Here is a 21,656-nt window from a genome sequence, read left to right on the forward strand (position 1 = left end):
CCTCACGACAGATGCATCCCAGAAGGGATGGGGAGCTCATTTCGATCTCTTAGAGATGCAAGGCCTCTGGTCAACCACTGAACAAACTCTGCAGATCAATCTATTGGAACTCAGAGCGATACGAAATGCCATAAACACCTTTCAAGACTACCTACGGAGTCGAAGGCTCATAATATATACGGACAACCAAGTGGCGATGTTTTATATAAACAAACAAGGCGGGTCCAGTTCATGACCCCTCTGCAGGGAAGCCCTTCAGATCTTTTCCCATGCACACAAAAACTCCATACATCTTCAAGTCACTTACCTGCCGGGAATAGCAAACACCAGAGCAGACAGGTTGTCGTATATTTCACCCACACGAGTGGACGCTCAATGCAGAAGTGGTACGGACTATCTTCGACCGGTGGGGAACGCTGACCATAGACCTCTTTGCCACAGAAGCCAACACTCACCTTCCTCATTTCTGTTCGATCCAACAGAGTCTATCACGGATCGCTCAAGACGCATTCCTTATTCCATGGACGTCCAGTCTTCTATATGCATTTTCTCCGATTCCATTAATCACCAGGACAATTCAAAAGTGCATAGCAGACAACAGCCAACTGATACTCATTGCCCCAGCTTGGCCCAGACAACCGTGGTACTGTTATCTCTTACGTCTGTCGATCACAACCCCAATTCAATTACCAGACCGTCCAGACCTTCTACTTCAGGAAGGGGGAGTACTCATTCACCCACTCCATTGCTCCCTCCATCTGACTGCATGGCAATTGAGTGGATGCTATTAACTGAACAAGGGGTTTCTGCAGTAGCACAGGCCATACTTCTAGAATCCAGAAAGCAGTCTACCAGAAGAAGTCACTCCTTTAAATGGAAACGCTATTCCAACTGGTGTGAGAATAATGGTATTCCACCTATAGACTGTTCACCAACGCGCTTAATGGACTTTCTACATTCTCTGTATAAGGCAGGGTTAGCAACATCTATAAGAGTTCATCTCAGTGTGATTTCGGCATATCACAGACTGATCAATAATGGCTGAACATCCTTTAGTATCCAGATTCATCAAAGGTTTAATACATCTTCGTCCACCAATGTCCAAACCGCCGGTTCCATGGAACCTTAATGTACTGCTTGAGCAACTTATGCTACCACCTTTCGAACCTATGGATTCAGCACATATGAAATATCTCACTTGGAAAGTTGTGTTTTTGATAGCCATAACATCTGCATGTAGAGTTAGTGAGCTGCAAGCACTAGTTCATTACAACCCGTACTTGCAATTTTATCACAAAGTCGTCCTACGAACTCATCCATCTTTCCTTCCAAAGGTGATTTCGTCTTTTCATCTGAACCAGGCAATAGAATTACCAATTTTTTCCCCAAAACCTCATTCGAACGACAGGGAACATTTGTTACACAGCCTCGACTGTAAACGAGCGTTGGCATACTATAAAAGAACACGGTATCACAACTGTTCTTCTCGTTCATCCCGAATGCCCCTGGGTTGCCAGTGGCTAAACTATCTCAAGCTGGATTTTTCAATGCATCCAGTTTTACAAAAAGAAAGACTTACCACTCCCTTCGCTCCCAAGAGCTCATCAGCTACGAGCTATGGCAACCTCAATAGCACATCTTCGAAACGTGCAACCAGTAGACATTTGCAAGGCTGCCACGTGGTCGTCATTACATACTTTCGCTTCCCACTACTGTATAGATAAACAATCAGCAGGGGATGCGAAGTTGGGACAGGCGATTCTGCACACGTTGTCTAAAGACACGACTACCACAGCTAGACATCACGCTACGGATGATTAGGAAGCGTGACTGGGAGCTTGGAACTCCCATGACAGCATGGCTAATTCAGCCCTGCTATCAATGGGTTAAAAAGCAAGTTTGCTTACCGTAAACGGTGTTTCCGTAGATAGCAGGATGAATTAGCCATGCGGACCCACCCGCCTCCCTGGCAGTCGTGTTCTTATCCGCTACGCTCAAGCTTAAATACAGACTGAGGAGAATCTGTTACTTTCCTGCGCGGGAACTCGCGCGCAGCCGCAGAGACTGAAAAAATCTACACTCTGCTTCTTAAGTTCTGCCTCCCAGGCCCTGATTGACAGTTCCCATGACAGCATGGCTAATTCATCCTGCTATCTACGGAAACACCGTTTACGGTAAGCAAACTTGCTTATACCATGCATGTATTGATTTTCCTCTTCTTAATATGCGGGTTAACTTTCCCTCCCATCCCTTTATGATCCGTTGTCTGTCTACCACAGATCCCCTCATACGGGGACTTGCTGGTCAGTACAAGAAGTCTCTCCCCCCCCCAGCGATCTATAAGGCAATCATGAATGTTAGAATATTATCCCCTGAAAACAGCATTGCATACAGAAATTAAACATGAAACCATGGCTTGAAACACAAACACTTATGTAAGAGCCATAACCCATCCTTGTGACTAAACAGGCGCTTTTTTTTTCCCTTCCTTTCTTTTTTTTTTATTTTTTATTTTTATTTTTGAAAGCTTGTTCATCCCTATACTGAGCAATTTTGCCTTATGTGGAACTGAGTAAAACTGTACAACGTCATCCTTGGTCCGATAGACCATCTTGAGAAGTGCTGTGCTTAGAAGTTGTACAGCGTTTGGGCCTTTCAGCCCGCTGCCATTTGGGAGCAGAGTTTGCCCGGGTGTTAGAAGCCTCCTTAGGCAGCGCCGGAAACTCGAGCATCAGGCCTGCCTCGTGGAAGGCTGTAATGGAGTCTGTCACCAACTTTAGTTGGTGGGTTTTACCAGCATGCTGAAATGTTAAAGCGAACGGTAAGTTCCAGCAATACTTTTTCAGCGCGACGTAAAGCTTCTGTTACTGCCCGCAGCTCATACCACTTTTTCAAGGTGCTCATGGCCAGGTCTTGGAACACCACTACCTCCGTATTATTATAGTCCCAGTGGGGTTTCTTACGTGCAATGGCTAGGAGATGTTCTTTTTGTGTAAAACTTTGAAAGTTTAGGATAAGATTCGGAGGTCGGCTGTCTCTACATGCTTTAAGTGCCAGATGTGCGCGTTCAATTGTAAGTGCTTGAGGCTTGTCTTCATTTTGTTCGCTTCTGGATGTTTGAGCTAAAAGAAATGTGCAGAATGCTCTCGCCGTGGCCATGCTGTCTGCAAATTCCGCAGTTTCTGGGATCCCTCTGAGCCGGATGTTGTGGCGCCTCGACCTATTTTCTAAGTCTTCCAGTTTATCTGTGAGTAGAGTTATCTGTTTTTGTCTCAGCTTTTTTGGATTCCAGGGCTTTTATGGCTGCATTGTGGCTTTCCAAACGCATATCTAGTTCATCAACTCTATGCTCTAGGGCAGTGGTTTTCAACCTTTTTTCTGTCGGGACACACCTGACAGATGGTTCTCACATGCGTGACACACTGACCCATGATCGTCACGGGGCTAGATGTAAAAGTACAGTTTGCATCCACACAATAATGGATGTAAAGCAGAATTATGACATTCCCCATACAACTCACCCTACAAAAAAGATATTCTGGTTCTGGTGTCATCTCAGTAACAGCAACTCAAACTCCTTCTACTTCCAGGCTCAATAGCCCTACTTATGAAAAGACAGCAGTTTACCACCAATGCATGTCCTCTTGAGAAAACACAACAAATAAGACAGATACAAACACTTACATGCTAGTAGAATATCTCATCTCAGTAACACACAGAACCGACCTAACATACTCCCAGGATCTGTAGTAATGCACATAAACTAATCCACACACATTTACACCTGTATTATGGAATACACCAAATAGGAGCAACCCTATCTATGAAAAGGCAACACTATAAATATTAAATCAGGTCCTAAAAACCAATACACCTCTTATTAGGAAAACAGAACTAGCAAGCAGCTATTGATCCCCACGCAGAAATAATTGTAAAACTATACTAATAAGCAGAATAAATGTTTCTAAACAGCTATGAACAGAATAACATCCAACAATTAAAAACTATTAAAAATTCTCCAAACACTAATAAAATATTTCAAAAAAAGCAGACACATCACATAATATTAAATAATTAAAATGGCAGTCAATCAAGAAAAATAAACTTTACTTACCCCCTCCAGCAGCTCTCCTGCTCCTCTTCCATGCAGGCCGTGGCACACACCAGAAGCAGCAGTAGTGGCTAAGCTCTATAATCATGGTCCTCTTCCTTAATGCCCATGTCTCACACACACCATACCAGTCATGCCCCAATGACCAGTTTCTGTCTCGCACACTAATCATCTCCCAGTCTTTGACACACACACACCAGTCACCTTCCTGAACAGTTTCTGTCATGCCATACGCACAGGCTTCCCACTCCCGTGTTCTACTTACATATACGGGCTTCTCACTCTCATAATCACTTTCTCTGTCTCACACACACTCACCAGTCTCCCATGCTTGTTCTCTCCACATGCACAGGCTTCTCATTTCTATAATCACTTTCTTTCTCTCTCTCCACATGCACACACACACACACACACCAGTCACCTGATCTCTCTCATGCATACACACACAGGCTTCCCACTTCCATGTTCTGTCTTACATATACAGGCTTCTCCCTCAATGCTGTGTTTCACACACACCCAGGTTTCTCACTCCCATGCTCACTCTCTTCACATGCACAGGCTTCTCATTCCCATAATCACTTTCTCTCTGTTACACACACACACATACACACACACATACACACACACACACAAGCCTCTCATTTCCATGCTCGCTCTCCACTGCACAGGCTTCTCATTCCCTGAATCACATTCTTTCTCTCATATTCACACACACCAGTCTCTTTCTCTCACACACCCCATCACCTTACCAACCAGTCTCTCTCTCTCATGCATGCACACACACAGGCTTCCCACTCCCATGCTCTTTCTCTCACATAATCAGGCTTCTCGCTCCCATGCTTTTTTTCACACACACACACCCCTCCCCCCCCCCCTCAACACCAGGCTTCTTACGCCCATGCTTTCTCACATACCCAGATTTCTCACTTCCATGCTTTTTCTTTCTCACACACACACATCAGTCACTTCCTTGAGCAATGTCTCACACTCTCACATACATATCAGTCATCTCCCTGAGCAGTCACTTTCATTGTCTCTCACATATACCCCACATCAACTCTCTGACCAGTTTCTCTCACTCACAAACGTGCTCTCAATCACACGCAGGCTGGCTGCTTCTTTCTCTCTCTCACGTCCTTCCCCCCCCCCCCCCCCAGAGCACAAATGGTAGCTGCAGCAGCCTCCTCCTCCAGCCCCCGCAAGCCAAGAAAGTAGAATTCCATCGACCGCGGGAGGCTCACGCTGCTGTCTCCTTTCTCGATTACCGGCTGCTTCGATTGCCCGGGGGCCGATGCTGCTGCCGCTGCTACTTTATCACGCGGCATGGGCCGGCTCTTTCTCCTTCCCGCGCACCGCGTATCACTTCCTGTTCCGGGTCACGGGGGGGGGGGGGGGCGAGGGTAGAAGAAAAGGCCAGCCACAAGTGCCACAGCTTCTTTTATCACCGTTGCCGTTCCCGCTGGGCTTGAACGTGCTGATAGCCCGGCGGCAACGGCAGCAAGGAAGAAAGAGCAGCGGGAGAGACCCGGAGCACGCGACACACTAGGGTGTCGCGACACACCGGTTGAGAACCGCTGCTCTAGGGATAAGAAGTCGTCCTGGAGCTCTGAAAAAGAGGCCAACAGTTCATCTTTATTATTTTTAATTTCTGCTCTTAGATCGATGAACCATTCTCTCATGAGCGATTTGGTGGGTAGATCAGCTAGGGTCGGTGTGAAGTCTGTTGCTGCTTGCGGAGAAAGTATCAGGGCCTCGGGTTTTCATCCTTTCTCCCTCTCCCGCCATGCAGTCGGCAATGTCAGACCCTATTTTTCTGGCTTCTGCAGCCATTCTTGTGAAGGAGAACTTTTGCAAGTGGCTTTTTTTCCTCAGTCATCGGACCTGTATAAGGAAAGGCTCAGGCATAGACTGATGCTGTTTTGGGTTGGCTTTGTTTGCTGTTTCAGGTGATTTAGGTGAGGGGTTTCGGGAGCTGCAGGTTTAAGCGGCCATCTTGCCTCGTGGTGAACAGCGCCCCCCCCCCCCCACCCCCCCATAAACCAAAATTTTAATGTACATTGTGATCATGTAAATTCTAAAAATGCGCACATCTAACTTTTTTTTTTTCCTTCCTTCCCCTGTTTTGCTTTGCTCCATTGATACTGTGCTTACCTGGACTGGCTCCTTTAACATACAATACTTGGATTTCCTGATGTTTTTCCTCCTCGATGTACCTGCAACACTCGTATGGTGGAAACTTATTGTTAACAAAGTAGCTGTAAGTATTGATTATTATCATTGTATCCTATAGCTGCTTTAAATGTTTTCCTTGTTCATGAGTGGCTAATTACAGTGCTTGTTTCTGCAACTGCAGCAGAATAATGCAGGCAAACAGCTGTCTTTATAGTTGGAAGTTTGGAAAAAATATTTACTGCAAGCAGCAAAGTATACAGGTTTAAGATTTAAAGTGCACAGATTGTCATAGGGAAGTTATTTATAAAGGTTAGTAATTTTGTTTTACGTTGCAGTAAACACTCCCATATAAAGTTGTTTCTAAAATAAGAGCCTTCTAGTTTAGTGTACAGTTACACATACCCTTCCTTTTGAGTAATTTGTGAAAACATACCTGAGGGTAAACGAAGTTCTGTCTGCCAAGCGGCAGACAGGTGCATTTTTCTGCAATTTGCTACCTGTCTATAGTATATTAAGTCAATGCAGGATTACCCTAGTTTATTTTTAGCAGTGCTGTGTTGCTTAGGTAGCACTAAAAGAACAGTGATTACAAATGTTTACCTTTTGGGAGAAAATGTGAATGTGACACTTCAGGTGAGATGCTGTTGCTGTGCATTATATGATCAGTTTTCCCAAAAGAGGGTGGCTCCTTGCCCTCAGGGTCAGTTATAGCTTGTAATTCCCAAGGCACTCATTGGTTCATCCGTTTTTGAGTCAGAACAGTTGGAAGAGAACATTGTGAGCTACTCAGTTTTAGGTTTTCTTCTGTATGATTTTTTTCTTATCAAAACCACAGAGATATAGTTCTACTTTGTTCAGTGTTTGCCAGAGCAAAGTTTATTTTTTTTAATATAGCAAATGTTTGCAACAGATTTTTTTAAAAGTTGGAATTAATGTTTAGAAACACTATTCTGAGCTAGAAAAATTTGGAAGAAGGATAAATTAAATTAAAACAAGTTAGCTATTTAGGATTATTTTCCCTTTTGCAACATTTGCCCTTTAAGAACAACAGTTCTTCCTTAATATTGTGATTTTTTTTTTTTATTATTTTTTTTTTTATCTACAGCATCTGAATCAGTTACAATGAATGCATGGGGTAGGGTTGGATCTGTCCAATAGCTGAGTTTAGACATTAGTTATAGTGAATGTCCTATAAAAATAAAACACAACCGTTAAGTACTTAAAGCTTTTATTTGAACGGTCTAATCCAAAGCCTTTTTACCATTAGCAACAGAAGAACCTTGAAGGATATGTGGGGTTTGCAAATCTCCCTAATCAAGTATACAGAAAGTCTGTGAAGAGAGGCTTTGAGTTCACACTCATGGTAGTAGGTAAGCTATATTTCTTGTACAAGTAAAAAAAAAAAAGAATTGTCACTTTTACAGTGTGTAGATGGTGGTGAGCTTTCTTGGTATAACATTAAAATGACTTATAAATGTGTGGTGTTAGATATTAATAATTGGGTTGGAATATTCCCAGCTTTCTGAAAATTGGCAATTGCCTTTGGCCAAGTCTTGAGGATAGCTGCTGTGATAGGCTCAGGTCTGAAATGAGCCACTGTGGCCTAGGACTGCTCTACCTACTTCAGAAGAGGGTGGATGGAGAGAGACAAAAGAGCAAATATACAAATATTAGATAATTAAAAATCCTCAAACCAAATAAATGATCAGGAAGACACAGAACCCAAAGACAAATCCCAGAACAAACAGAAAATGAAAACAAACAATCCAAAATTCAGACAAGTATAAAAGCATTAAACACCCCCCCCCCTTCCCCCACACACACACAAAATAAAGAACAAAACAGAGAAGTTACAATTAAAAATATGTCCTGGCTCTGAATGTTGATTGATGCCTAAGTATTCTAAATATATTCCACCTCGGTCAGTACTCATTTGTTTGTTCATGCTGCAAGATTTTGGCTGGGCTTAAGACTTGATGTTGCATATGAGATTTTGTATTTGAGCATGTAGAAATTAATTTTGAAAAAGTTCCAGTGAACTTTGGACCAGTTCAACTCTTTTGAAGTAAGAACTAAGAAAATTTAGAAGCACCTGATTACCTGTGTGGAAATTTTATGTTAGCAGTTTTCATTCATAGAATTTGACTTACCAGATTGCTTAGCGGAGAGAAAATCAGTAATGCTTAACTGATTATTTTAGGTCATGCCATTGGCCAGTCACACTTTTTTTTTTGTCTCCTGTTGGTTTAATATGTTGGATTCAAGTAGTGTAATTTCTTTTTTTTTTTTTTTACTTATTTTATTAAATGATCAAAAGAGTACAAAGCAGGCAGCGTGACAAGGCTCAATAACAGAACATAAAGAATATACAGTCTGTGCCACCTGCCTCCCCTCCCAAGATACCCCCCCTCCCCTCCCTTCCCACCCGCCCTGCATCCATGTGCTCAGAAACTAACAGGGTGCAATAGGTCCATGATCAGTGGGAAAGCAAGAAAAAGGGTACCACCAAAACAGAAAGTAAAAAAATGAGAAACACGCAAGATCCTGCGAAGAGAACCTGTGGTACTCAGTCAAGTAGTGTAATTTCTAATGAGATTGACTGACTGGTGTAAGGGCCTTTTATGAATAAACTTGTGCAGTGTATTAGTTATTACCATTTTAATTGGCTAAAAGGTGAAAGCTGGTTACCATACCATTGTTCTGTACTTGGAATAAAGTGTTTTGAGTCTTGACTTTGTTTTAATTCCTCAAATTGTACCCACTTAAACGATTCCCTTTTCATTTGCAGAACCAAAGAAATGTTTACCTAATGACACACATTCTTGTTCTCCAAAAACAAACAGGATGGTAGTTCTCATACATTGAGTGACATCTGATGGAGCCAGGCATGGAAAATTTAACTTTGACTGTGCCTTACTGAGCATGCCCACAAGTCATTATGACACACATCCACCCGGGATCCTTTAGTTTTTTTTTTCTTTTCCCCTGCAAAGGTTTCCAGTCGTGGTTATGTGCCTTAAGCTTCTGATTTTTGTGCATTTTAAGTGTGTTTCTCCACGATTGTCAGGATTCATTACAGGGTCCTGCAGTTTTGTCCCTTGTACTTAGCATAGGTAAGGTTTTTTGGTCATTCCTCTGTTTCTGCTTGACTTTTACTTTGGCCATGCTTCTGTGGAATTGCTCTGGTGGTGCTCACTGGTCTTTGAGTCACCACCACCATTGAATTTGATACTGCTTCCCTCTTATTTCAGCTGATCATCTCTAGCCAGTTCCAGTGTTGCTCTCTGCACAAGGATTATCTATTGTCGTCCCCAGTGGATAGGTGTCCTGTCCCTTGAGGCATCGCATGATGATCAGGAACATTGCAAATGTGTCTATAATCCCAACAGGATGCCGGTCTCGCCTGGAACTGCTGGAAAAATATTTTGGGCACTGTAAGACGGATGTATTGAACATCTGTATTTAAGGACCTCAGAGCTGCATTGGTGAAGGGAGCATCATCTGGGATGAGGGACCATCATTTCCCTTGATGTTGCTGGCCAATAGGGACCCCAGAGAGAGGCTGTCATCTCACTGTTCTTGAATAAAGAAGGCATTGCGTTCTGCTTCTTTGACACCAGTATCTAGGGAAGCTAAAGTAGCAACATCTGTCTAAATCAGTGCCTAATGTTTGTATTTATTTAGAGCTTTTCTATACCGGCATTCATGATACAATCATATCATGCCGGTTTACAGGTAACAGGGGGTACAATAACCATGAGCATTTAACAAGTGGAAAAGAACAAAGTTACAATAAAACAGGGTTGTTAGAACTGGGGAAGGAAGAAGACTAAAGCAAGAGTAACTTTACAGTAGTAATTATTTACATAGTGCTGAAAAGTCTTAGTTGTTGTTGTGAATCAGTTAGCGTCAGGAAAGGCTTGTTTAACCAAGTCTTAAGCCTTTTTCTTTTTTTCTGTTTATTTTCAAATTTTTTGAACTTACACCCAAGAATAACTCTTGTACAGCAAAATTGATGTTTGCCCTTATCCATAACTATTACAAGAAAAATAGTAGATGAAAGATCATCATCAGGTAATTATACAAACATCATAATTTATAAGAATATTTAGAGGCGGAACTATGAGCACAAATTTAAGCAAACATAATTATAATTCATTTAACAACCAAGTGATGCCATTACATTACATTACTAACTAGCCGAGACTTGAGGGGATGCCTCTTGGGTTCTGGCTTCTATGAAAGCCCTAAGTTGTGCGGGCTCTAAGAAATTATACATAACACCAGAATGCTTCACACAGCATTTACATGGGTACTTTAAAATGAAATTAGCACCCAACTGAAGTACTGACGAACGCATATTTAGAAAATCTTTTCGTCTGGTTTGAGGAGTTTTAACCATGTCAGGGTAAATCCAAATTGGATAACCATATACCTTACTTTGTCTGTTTCTAAAGAATAGTTTCATTACATAATTGCGATCAGACAAGAATACAAATGAAATTAATAAAGGTTTCCTTTGGGTTATCTCAGTATCCATAGAAATTTCTAATATATCAGATAAATCTATCATAGGTATTTGAGTCTCAGCTGCTTCCAGTCCTTCAGTTTGTGTCCGCTGTTGAAGATAATAAGCCTTTGTAATCACCGGCAAAGCAGTTTCTGGTATTTTAAGAATTTGTTTCATATATTTTCGGAATAAGTCCATCGGGGAAAACAGAGCAACAACTGGAAAATTCAGAACCCTTAAATTATGGGCTCTGAGAGCATTTTCAATATAATATTTTGTTGGTAATATTGTCTATCAATTTCTGCTGCACATTTTCAACCTTTAAAACTTTTTTGTCCAAATCTTCAACCTTTTTCCCAAAATTGGAAATAAGGTTATTATTCACTATAGTTTGGTTCCTAGTTTCTAAAGTTACAGCAGATAAAATCAATTGAATTGTCTATTAAAAGTTTAATATTGCCCATATCCCATGCAGTGTTATAGTTTCTGGGGTAGCTATAGAAAAACCCGCAGCTAGGGCTCTCAAATGACTGTCTCCCGCTTCCTCCTCAATGCTCACCGACCTTCCTTTGCCATCTGATGTCATTGGCTTCTCTTTCTTCCTAGCCCCCAACGAGGATTCCGGAGTTAAACTTGTCAAAACATTCTGGACTCAGAGCCACTGCTCCTACCAGCCTACGGGTCTCTCGGGGGCTATCCTCCTGGTCTACAGGGTCTCCTCCGGTCAGGTCTAACGCCGAAGGACTCCCCCCTTCTTCCGGGGTTCCAGGAAGTATCGTGATGTTTCCCGAGTGAGCTGGGCTCCCCGGGGCTTAAGGTGGTATATCAGGTCTGGGGAGGCTGTGCGTGCTCCTGCACTTCGCTCCCAGCGACCAAGCTATCCGAAGATGTAACTGCTCCCGCGAAGAACCCTTCGATTCGAGGCTGTCGGGGATCAATAGAGGGCGAATCTTCTCTCGCCTCTCTTATTCTCCCCTTTCTTTTAGTGTGCGGCATTTCTCCGTAGAAAGAAATCGTAAAGGTAAGAGCCTCTTCTCTAGGCGTTCATTCCAGACTCACTTGGCGGCCATCTTGCCTCTGGCGGCCATCGTCTTAAGCCTTTTTCTAAATGTTAATAAGCATGGTTCCTGTCTGAGATCAGGGGGTATGGTATTCCATAGAGAAGGACCCACTGTAGAAAAGGCCTGATCTCTGAATGCTAGATGGTGGGTAGATTTGGCTGGGGGAACAAGCAGGGCACCTCTGTAGGTTTCTCTAATGGGCCTGAATGAAGTGTGTAGTTTGAGCGGGATTTGGAGGTTAAGAGGGGCTTGGGAATGGATGGTTTTATGGACGATGGTGATGGACTTGTGAAGAATTGTGAAGTGTATTGGTAGCCAGTGTAGATTTTTAAGAGTGGGAGAGATGTGGTCTCTTCTTTTGGAGTTTGTCAAGATTCTGGCTGCCGTGTTCTGGAGCATCTGAAGAAGTTTGATGGATGAGGAAGGGAGACCTAGTAAAATAGAGTTGCAATAATCTATCTTGGAGAAAGTTACGGCTTGGAGGACTGTTCTGAAGTCTTGAAAGTGAAGGAGTGGTTTAATTCTTTTTAGTACCTGCAGTTTATAGAAGCAGTTCTTGGTAGGGTTGATGAATGTTTTTAAGTTGTCTATTACTACTCCTAGATCTCTTGCTTGGGAAACAATGGTGTTAGCCAGTGCACTTTGTGAGGTATTACTGTTTTCCGGGGAGATGAGGAGTTCAGTCTTAGCTGAGTTTAGTATCAGGTTTAAGTTAGCGAGGAGTATGTTGATCTCTCGGAGGCAGTTTTCCCAGTGTTTGAGTGTTTTGGTAATGGATTCTTTGATGGGGATCAGGATTTGCACGTCGTCGGCGTATAGGAAGTGTATTAGTTGGAGGTTAGTTAACAGCTGGCATAGTGGAAGAAGGTATGTGTTGAAGAGAGTTGGGGACAGGGAGGAACCTTGAACTCCTAGTGAGGAATTGATGCGAGGGGATTCTTTATTATTGATTCTGACTCTCTAACCTCTGATAGAGGAATGTTTTGAACCATGTAAAGGCAGTGCCTGTTGTTCCAATGTCCGATAGACGGTTGAGGAGGATGGAATGGTTTACGGTGTCGAAAGCTGCCGACAGGTCAAAGAGAATTAGTAATGATTGTCCTTTGTCCAAGCCCATGATGAGGTGGTCTGTTAGCGATATGAGTAGGGTTTCAGTGCTTAATGCCTTGTGGAACCCATATTGTGTAGGGTGCAGAATTTTGTGATCTTCCAGGTAATCGAAGAGTTGCGAATTGACTAGTTTTTCCATAATCTTGGCTACAAATGGAAGGTTGGAAATAGGGCGGAAGTTGTTTGGATTGTTGGGGTCTAAATCAGTGTTTTGTTTTTTTTAAGAGAGGTTTAAGAGAAGCAAGTTTTAGGGCGTCTGGGAAGATTCCCTGTGTTAAAGAACAGTTTATGATATCCACCAGTGGTTTGGAGATGGTGTCGGGTATTAGCAGGAGTGGTTTTGATGGGATTTGGTCGAAGGGATGGGAGGAAGGTGTTTCATTTTCTTTAATAGAGATTGAATCTCTAGCGCGGTGGTGGGTTCGAACGCTTCAAGAGCGATTCTTTTATTTAGGAGGTGGTAGGAGCTAGTAGGAGAGGTGGGGCAAGGGGGCAAGAGTTAAGAGATTGGAGATTTTGCTTTGGAAGAACAGAGCCAGTTCGGCTTTGGATTGTGCTTGGTCGTTAGGGATAGAAGGTGTGTTAGTTTGTTTAGTTCGGATACGTAAGAAAATAGGGCTTTTTGCATCAAAGACAAGGTCGTGAATCTTGTGAGCGTAGACATCCCTTTTTGACCTTAAGGTAGAGTTCCTGTAGTAGTGGAGGGTGGATTTGAAGCGGATAGTGTGCTGGGGCAAGGGGCTTTGCACCATTTGCTTTCTTTCTGTCTGAGGTTTTGTTTGAGTTTTCGTAGGTCATTGGTGAACCACGGTTGTCTCTTTGGGGAGTTAGGGTTGAGTTTTTTTGTTGATAGTGGACATAATTTATTTGCTATTTTCTCTGTAATATTGCTCCAGGATAGTAGGGCTGAGTTGGGATCTGAAAGGTTTATGTGCGGAAGTTCTTTAGCCAGGTGGTTGCTGAGGTCCTCGGAAGAGCAGGATCTTCTGAAGAGATTTATTTATTTATTTATTGTTTTTGTTATACCGAGTTTCATGATAGGCATCACATCAACCCGGTTTACAAATAACAAGGAGTGTAAAGCATAACGTAACGTAAAAAACAATATTTTCAATAAGAACCTTGAACTTTAAATACAGTGAATCAGAAAAAGGGAGAGGGAAAGTTACAAAAAACAAGGAAAATAAACTTGGGATGGAAGGGGAGAAATTGAACAGCACAATATTTACATTTCAGCCTATTGATACATTAGAATAGCAAGTGAAAAAATAAGACTATGAAACGGTACATAGGTAATCAAATGAATAAATATGACACAGTTGTGAATGGTAATAGTATGATAAATATTCAGCAGGAATTAGTGAGAGAGGGTTTGAGGTTGGTTGATTCGTGTTTACATTCCATTATTGCATACGAGTTAGTGCTAGTGAGAGGAGGTTTTATTCAAGGCTTGGAAATGCTTTTTTGAAAAGCCAAGTTTTTAGTCTTTTCCTAAATGTTAAAGAGCATGGCTCTTGTCTCAAATCAGGTGGGATCGAGTTCCAGAGAGCTGGACCTGCTGATGAGATATGAAGATTGAAGGGGGTGTGTGGTATAGGTTTCTGTTATTGAGAAGGTAGTGGAGATTAAAGAATGATCCGACCAAGGGACCAGTGGGCATATAGGGGGGGATGAGTGTGTGATGCCAGAGTTTATGAAAATAAGGTCCAGGGTGTGGCCCGCTTTGAGAGTGGGCTTATTGATGATCTGCTGGAAGCCCATGGCTGTAAGTGTGGAGAGCAAAGCCTCGCAGTTGGTTGTGAGTGTGGTGTTGTCGACATGAAGTTTGAAATCTCCTAGGATCAAGGCTGGGGAGTCCAGATTCATGTGTTTTGCAATAATTTCTACAATGGGGGGGGGGGGGGCACCTGAGTCGAAGTCCTGGTGGGGCGTAAACTAAGAGGATTTGGAGTTTGGTCTGTTTTCAAGAGGCCGACTTCTAATTTTGAATCAGATTTTGCTGGGAGTTGGGAGAATCTCAACTCTTTTTTGGCTGCTAGAAGAATGCCCCCGCCCCTTGTAGGCAGCATGGCCCGGCGCATATTGAAAAGACTCCTCCCAACCCCAGTCCCATGGCAGGGTTGTACTGTATCAACAAGCTGGGAGATGTAGCCATGTAGCTCCTGTGTTGGGTGACTATCCAGCTGTGCAACTGGTCCATCTCAGGATGGTACTCAGGGCCGCACACTGTGAGCGTGAAGAAGGTCCTCAGGACAGACTGAGTCAGTCCTTGGAATCTCATAAAAGGTCCCTCAACTGGAGGGTACAGAATCAGATCTTACATCCCTGAAGCACAACAATGGTGGATCTGTTTGTGACCTATCTGACCCGGAATATCTTTCATTCCAGAAAGTGGGCACATGGAAACTAGCCTCAGACTCCTTTTGTCATGGATTGAAGCAGGGGATTGCTGTATGTGTATCCTGCAGTCCCACTAGTAGTGAAAACTCTGAAGGTCAAAGAGGACAGGTGGACCATGATTCTCATATCTCCCTTTTGGCTGAGACAGATCTGCTTCCTGCTTCTCTGGGTGATGTTCACCAGGGAACTGATCAGATTGGGGTCTTCTCCAGATCTCATCTCTCAGGATCAGGGCAGGTTGTGCCATCCCAACATAGAAATGATGGCAGTAAAAGACCATATGGCCCATCCGTTCAATTAATTTAGCATTATAATTTTCATAACTTTCTTGGAGATCCTTCTGTATTTATCCCATGCATTCCTGAATTCAGGTACTGTTTCTCTCCACCACTTCCACTGGGAAGCTGTTCCACACATTCACTACCCTCTCTGCCCCCTTTCAACTTCATCTCATGACCCCTCATTCTAGAGCTTCTGTACTTGGAATAAAAAGGCTTACCTCCTCTGTATGGAAACCTTTTGAGATATTTGAATGTCTTTATATCTCCCCTATCTCTCCTTTCCTCTAGGTTATACATGTTTAAATCTTTAAACATATGCTTTAGAATGAAGATCACTGACCATTTTAGTAGCCACCCTCTGGATCGACTCCATCCTGTATCTTTTTGAAGGTGCCGTCTCCAGAATTATACACAGTATTCCAAGTGAGGTCTCACTAAGGACCTATATAAGGGCAGTATATTCTTTTTTTTATATTTATATCTTTATTGATTTTCCATAATTAAAACAGAAACAAAGAATACACAAAATTTAGTGCAGTAATCAACCATACAAACTTATGTTTTAAACTACTACATGTTTTCTTATAGTTTAACCAAATGAAACAGGTACTTTTGTCAACAAAAAAAAAAACCAGAGGTACTAAGATAGTTGGGAGATTCAATATAGAATAATCACTTTTTAAAATAGACAATTCACAGTTCTATGCTATTCCTTTTTTACTTTTTCGCTAGAGAGGGGATGAGGTGGTTAATCTCTTCTGTTCAACAAAATATTTTAACTGATCTGGTAGAAAAAATATGAAAACATCTTGATCTCTCTTTAATATGCACTTGCAGGGAAATCTTAGAATAAAGGAATATCCCATAGTTACCACTTCCTGGCGATATACCAAAAACTGTTTTCTCCTCTGCTGTGTAGCGAAGAATAAATCAGGGAACATTTTTACTACATTTCCATGAAAGGAAATAGGGTATTTGGAAAAATATCTTTTCATTACCTTATTTAGGTCGGAAAAATGTATAAAGGAAACTAGTAATATACCCCAATCAATTATCAAATTATTTGAAGTTTCTAAAAAAAAATTAGTTAAATCTCCTTAAAGGCAATTCTGAAACATTGAAGTTGACATTTTTCTTTGGCAAAAAGTAACAATAACTAACACTTGGCAGTTCTTGTTTGGAGAAGAGCAACACTTCCTGTAGAAATTTTTTCAACGATTCCATCGGTAACTCTCAGACTACCCTTGGAAAATTAAGTAGCCGGAGATTTAAATGTTTTGAATTGTTTTCAAAAGTTTCTATACGCCTAGATAATACTTCTCTATCCTTCGCTACAGCAGCCTGAAATTCCAAATTCTTTACTCCTGTTTCTTCCAGTACTTTAATTCTATCTACAGACTTTTTAACCTCATTATGTATATTCACTAAATCCTGCTGGCTTTTCCCTGCAATAAAGTCTATCTTTTTCTCTAACCCTTTAATATTAGTAGACATTACAACCATCAAATCCCAAACTCAATCCAGTGTAACCACTGCAGGACGAATTAGTCTCCATAACCTCACCCACAGCTACTTGTTTTTCTCCTCCAATATCGACCTCAGGAGATGTCCTTCCTTCTTGCTGTTCTTAACTCCGGCCTACACTTAATCCCATTGCAGCTGAGGGCTCTCCACTCAGACGTTCCAGGGAGACCTCAGTTCCTACCAAGGGTGGCTTAATTGTTGTGTTCCCAGGTATCATCTCATTCGTCCTCTGCAAAGGTGGTAATCCCAGATTGGGACTCAGCGACGCCTCCTCCATAGATCCAGATCTTCCTCCCACTTGATCTGGTTCAGCAGATTCCTTGGCTGCTGGAGTTTTTAGCACAGACGCTGACATATATCTAACAATCTCCTGTCGGATAGGAGATGGTAGGGGCATAGTGGGATATACCCTATCTTTGCCCTTTCTTTTAGGCAGCATATTGACAATGAAGAAATTCTTACTCCAACAGTTTGTCACTTATAGTCGGTTTCCTGTGATTTAAAATTTCTTTACCTCTGTGGCTGCTAAAGTCTGAACACGAAGCTTCTCCGCCTACTCCGTCCTATTCTGGACCAAGCCGCGTGCGCCGGCGGCAGTGGCGTGCCGCTGCCTCGCTGATCTTATGGCAGGTTGGGCCCGTCCCCCTGACATCAGGGCCTCCAGAGCAGGTTTGTTTTGTTTCTGGTTCCCCAGAAAAAGCTTACGATCCAAAATAGTCAGCCAGGGGCAGTATCTTCTATTTCTTTCTGCTGACCATTCCTTTCCCTGTACAGCCAAGCATCTTTCTGGCTTTTACCCTTGCTTTATCCACCAGTTTGGCCACCTTAAGATCATCAGATACAATTACCCCAAATCCTGCTCTTCCTTTGTGCTTAGAATAATTTCATCTCCAAAACTGTACATTTCCCTTCGTTTTTTTGCACCCTAAATGCATTACTCTACATTTTTTTGCATTAAATCTTTAGCTGCCAGACCTTAGACGATTCCTTGAGTTTTGCTAAATCCCTCCATGTTTTCTACTCCTTCCTGGCTGTTCACCCTGTTAAAGATCTGGTGGCATCAGCAAAAAGACAAACTTTTTCTCGACAACCCTTCTGCTATGTCGCTCATAAAAATATTGAAAAAAATTGATCCAAGGTCCAATCCCTGAGGCACACTGCTAGTAACAACCCCCTCCTCAGAGAAAATGTCATTTACCACTACCCTTTGTCACCCTGAGCCAGTTTCTAACCCACTCAGTCACTCTAGGATCCCTACAAAGAAGACACAATTTATAAGTCTATTTTGTGCAGAACTGTGTGAAAGGCTTTCCTGAAATCCAAGTACACTGTCTAGCGCTCTCCCTTGATCCAACTCTCTAGTCACCCAATCAAAGAAATTGATCAGATTAGTCTGTCAAAATTTACCTCTGGTAAAACCATGCTGCCTCGGATCTTGCAATCCATTGGATTCTAAAAATTGCACTATCTTCTGTTTGAGCAGCAATTCCATTGGTTTGCTCACCACAGAGGTCATTAATTGGCCTTACTCCTTATTTCCACTTTTATGAATAGGAAACACATCTGTCCTTATCCAGCCCTCTGAAACTAATAACTCTAAAGAAGCATTGAAAAGGTTAGCTAGCAGAGCTGCCAGGACATCTCTTAAGTTCCCTTAGTAACCCTGGATGTATCCCATCTGGCCTCATAGCCTTATCTGCTTTAAGTTGGGTTAGCTCCTTTGGAACACACTGTTCTGAAAATAGACTGAAATTTACCTCACTTGCAGTCTTTGTTTTAGTTTTATATGGTCTTACTCGGGCCCTTCCACAGTGAACACCGAACAGAAATTTAAGCAGTTTTACTTTTCCTCATCAGCCTCTACATATTCCTCTCCTTCATTTTTAGTCTCACAATGCTACTTTAGTACTTCCTTCTATCACTAACATATTTAAGAAAAAAAAATCGTCCCCCCCCCCCCCCCCCCCGTTTTACCATATTTGCTATTTTTTCTTTTATTTGAATTTTCGCATACCTGACCACTTTCCCAGCTTCTCAATTTTTCCAGATATTTTCATTTGTCTTCCATGTACTGTGATCTATTGTAGTTTTATGAATGCTAATATTTTCTCCCTCATCTTTTCAGCTACTTTACAAAACCATAACTCTTTCCTCTTCCCTTTGTTTATATTCATAATTAAAAGATTAGTTGCCCTTATATTTCCTTTTAGTTTTGCCCACTGCCCTTCTACTTCCCCAAGATTTTCCTGTCCTGCTAATGACTCCTTAAGGTACTCCCCCATTTTGAGAAAGTTAGTTTTCCTCAAGTCTAGGATCCTCGCCTTAGCATGAACTTTCATCTCTTGTGTCCTAATATTGAACCACACCATCGGTGGTCACTGCTTCCCAGATGATTATCAACTGCAGCATTAGAAATACTGTACCCGTTGGTAAGCACCAGGTCCAGTATTGCTCCCTTCCTTTTGAGTTCTGTTGCCAGAACAGTTCTCCTTGCAGAGAATCCATGATATTCCTGCTTAGATAAAATATTACATTTGGGATGTCCCAATAAACATATAAGGAAAATTAAAATCTCTTAGCAGCAGCACATTCCCTTTCCCAGCAAGTCTGTGAATCTCATCTGTGATCTGCCTCCCTCCTTATTCCATCAAGTCCTGTTGTTCGCAACTTGCATTTTGAGAAGCTGACTTTGCAACCACTTGAGTTATCAGACGATGTATCTTGAGTTCTTTTAGCTTCAAGAAAGGATTCCACTAGAAAATGCTGTGGATTTAAATGGAAGACACAAACATCTTGATGACCTCCTGCATTTATCTGGTCTCAAGACCAACTCTGTAAGCGTTCACCTTAGTGCAGCTGGCACCTATCATCACCATGTAGAAGGTAAGCCTATCTCTGTAAAATTTTTAGTTGTCCTATTTATATGGGGCCTGCTTCATTTGAAGCCTTCTGGCATACCTCTGTATTTTGTGATTTAGTCGGCATCCTGTCCCAATTGATGGAAGCTCCTTTTGAGCCACTGCACTCCTGTAACCTGAAGTACCTGACTTAGAGGGGGGTCTTTTTTTTTTTTTTTTGTGGTGGCCAGAATTCCAAGCCCTAGTAACTTATCCATCTTATTCCAAATGTTATCATGATCGGATGGACACATAAGACTAACTGAAAGGTTGTTGGAAGTCCATCGTAATCCATCAGTCATCCTTCTAACATTTGTTCACAGCTTACATATCCACCAAAATAACCCATGCTATAGTTATGTTCCATATTAGGAATTAGCACCCACGAAAAAGATGTAGGCTTCATAGTGAATAATACATTGAAATCGTCGGCTCAGTGTGCTGCAGCATTCAAAATAGCAAACAATCGGGCCAATCCTGTATCGTGCGGTAGGAAGAGCTGCGTTAGTGCCTACGGCACCCGCAGTTACCGCCCGCACAGAGCAGCTCACCTACCGCGCGATCCTGAAGCCTAATTATATGTAAATGTAAGCCGCGTCCGAAAAGCCTTAGTCCCGCGCAAACCAGGATACTGGATAGAGCGCCTATACAGGATCCTGGGTGCGCGGGCCTAAGGCTTCACGCCACGCTGGTATCTGTCATTTCAAATGTCATTTGAAATGACAGATACCAGGAAGCAACGGCGGCGACAGCGCAGAAGCAACGGCGAAAGGACTTTTCAGTGTCCCCCCTCCTCTCGGAGCAGGGCGCGAAAAGCTGCCTTGCTCCGGGAGGAAGGGGGACACTGACAGCGACGAAGCTTTCCCCCAGCCCGGACACCGGCGAAGCCAGAAGACAGCGGCGGAGAAACGGCGAAACGACTGTCAGTGTCCCCCCTCCTCTCGGAGCAGGGCGCGAAAAGCCGCCTTGCTCCGGGAGGAGGGGGGGACACTGACAGCGGCAAAAACTTTCCCCCCAGCCCGGACACCGGCAAAACTTACAATTTTGCAGCCATGAGCCACGAGCAGGAAGGCGAAGATCTGGCTCCGATAGCTCCTCCCCGACAAGATGGCCGCCTGCACGGGGAAAGAGTACAATTGGCCGCTCAAGACGTGATGTCGTGACGTCACGTCTTCAGCGGCCAATTGCACGCTTTCCCCGTGCAGGCGGCCATCTTGTCGGGAGGAGCTAAGGCAGGCCAGATCGTGTTCGTGCTCGTGGCTGCAAAAAAGTAAGTTTTTTGCCGGTGTCCAGGCTGGGGGAAAGTTTTGCCGCTGTCAGTGTCCCCCCTCCTCCCGGAGCAAGGCGGCTTTTCCGCCCTGCTCCGAGAGGAGGGGGGACACTGACAGTCGTTTCGCCGTTTCGCCATCGCTGCTTGTGCGCTGTCAGTGTCCCCCCTCCTCCCGGAGCAAGGTGGCTTTTCGCGCCCTGCTCCGAGAGGAGGGGGGACACTGACAGTCGTTTCGCCGTTTCTCCGCCGCTATCTTCTGGCTTCGCCGGTGTCCGGGCTGGGGGAAAGCTTCGCCGCTGTCAGTGTCCCCCCTCCTCCCG

At 43.0% G+C, this 21,656-nt stretch overlaps 1 protein-coding gene across 2 annotated transcripts in view; it reads left to right on the forward strand.

Moving 5' to 3' along the window:
• The window catches only part of SEPTIN7 (septin 7), a 407,754-nt gene that overhangs the window by 74,163 nt on the left and 311,935 nt on the right, over window positions 1-21,656 (forward strand). For both annotated transcript variants that reach the window (XM_029589487.1, XM_029589486.1), the window contains exon 3: window positions 7,551-7,653. In XM_029589487.1, coding sequence (XP_029445347.1) covers window positions 7,551-7,653 — 103 coding nt within the window. The remainder of the gene's footprint in view (window positions 1-7,550; window positions 7,654-21,656) is intronic.

The sequence above is a fragment of the Rhinatrema bivittatum genome, chromosome 2 (genome assembly GCF_901001135.1).
Source record: "Rhinatrema bivittatum chromosome 2, aRhiBiv1.1, whole genome shotgun sequence".
In the NCBI taxonomy this organism is placed as follows: domain Eukaryota; kingdom Metazoa; phylum Chordata; class Amphibia; order Gymnophiona; family Rhinatrematidae; genus Rhinatrema; species Rhinatrema bivittatum.